This window comes from Trichechus manatus, unplaced genomic scaffold, assembly GCF_000243295.1.
Source record: "Trichechus manatus latirostris isolate Lorelei unplaced genomic scaffold, TriManLat1.0 scaffold00035, whole genome shotgun sequence".
Lineage (NCBI taxonomy): Eukaryota > Metazoa > Chordata > Mammalia > Sirenia > Trichechidae > Trichechus > Trichechus manatus.
The window spans coordinates 18,468,042-18,469,582 of record NW_004443971.1 but is presented as its reverse complement, the minus strand read 5'-3'; the positions used below and the strand labels follow the sequence as shown (position 1 = coordinate 18,469,582).

The window sequence follows — 1,541 nt, the reverse complement described above, 5'->3', positions numbered from 1 at the left end:
TTCTAAATTAATATAAAGAAGAAATTTAAAAAATAACACCAGGAAGCTGGTAAAACCATGTTTTTCTGTTAAGTGTCAGAAGACATGTCACTCTATCTTTTTGCCTTTCTCCAAGTTAAATGACAAGTTATATCTATTTCCAGGAAAGATACAACAAGTATTTTTTTTGTTTTGCTTTGTTTTTAATTCAATGCCCATGTACAAACTATGTCACATTGAAATTAGTAGATATCCAGTAAATTTAAGATCAACATTTTAAATTCCTTAAAACCTGAAGGCATAAGCAACTGGGCAGCATACATACACCATTTATTGAAGACTAGGGCATGTATTTAGTTGCTGGGTCTGCAGTTCACATGGGTTTCTGGTTTAATGTCATAGACCATGCTCAGAAGCTGGTTCATCACACTCTCCATGTACTTGTTGTAGCTTCCATTCAGTTCTTGTATCTTCCCTAGAGTTTGCTCTTCTATTTCATCTGTGAGATTACTCTGAGAGCCCATTATCTACCAAAACAAAACCGGTAGAATTCACTACCCTATACATCATATTAAGGAGCCCTGGTAACACAATGGTTAAACACTGGACTGCTAACCTAAAGGCGGGTGGTTCAAAGCCACTAGCAGCTCCATGGAAGGAAAAAAACCTGGCAATCTGCTCTTGTAAAGATCACAGCCTTGGAAACCCTATGGGACAGTTCTACTCTGTCCTATAGGGTTGCTGTGAGTCAGAATAAACTCCACCATGCACACAACATATGTCATTATTAACATTTAATTGTTTTCGAAGTTAAATTTGTTTTGGCCTATTTATCAATGATTATTCAATGGTGTGCACATTGTGTATTATTTTACCAGAATTTTCTCAGAGAATGAACAAGATCACTAAGATCATGAATGGGATGGATAAACTCTTCTAAAAAATGGAACTGTCCATGGCATGTTATTTCCATTTCTAAGTTGACCTCCACGTAGTACAAATTGAATACAAGTTTACAACCAGTATGCCATGCTCCAACAATTTTTTTCATCACATTTTTCATGTATTTATAATAATTTCCATTTAGTTCCAGTATCTTTTCTATTGCGTACATTGTAAACTACAAGTCTGGAAAATAAAGTTGAAAAATATCAGTAAATCCGTTTTTGCTAGTTTTTAAAGAGCAAATAACTGGTTGGTCTGTGTTTAAAATATATTAACTGAACTGATTAAATCTATGCATCTTTTCCCCCCTGGAAAATATAGCCACCATATGCCCAGTAAGATACTTTTACATGTACAGGAATGTCTTTTTGGGTAATAGATATAACCTTGGCAATTTTAGTATAAATTGAATTTATTCTAAATTGAATTACTTTATAATTTTAGAGAGCTTAATATTTCTTTCTGATTGCTCTTTAATTGCCAGTGATTTCCAGTATTTTCCATTATTTCCTCTATCCTCTAAGCTTCTCTATCAAGTTGGACCAAAATTTTTCACCAGGGGAGTTAAGGATGCAGAAGAATTCTGTAGTGAAACCCTTTGTAAAGCTATCCTTTGC

The 1,541-nt window shown here is 34.2% G+C and overlaps 1 protein-coding gene across 1 annotated transcript in view; it reads right to left on the bottom strand.

The window, feature by feature from the left end:
- Window positions 1-332: 332 nt before the first annotated feature.
- The window catches only part of ATP6V1G3 (ATPase H+ transporting V1 subunit G3), a 19,280-nt gene continuing 18,071 nt past the window's right edge, over window positions 333-1,541 (bottom strand). The window contains 1 exon segment of the mRNA XM_004391419.1: window positions 333-506. Coding sequence (XP_004391476.1) covers window positions 333-506 — 174 coding nt within the window.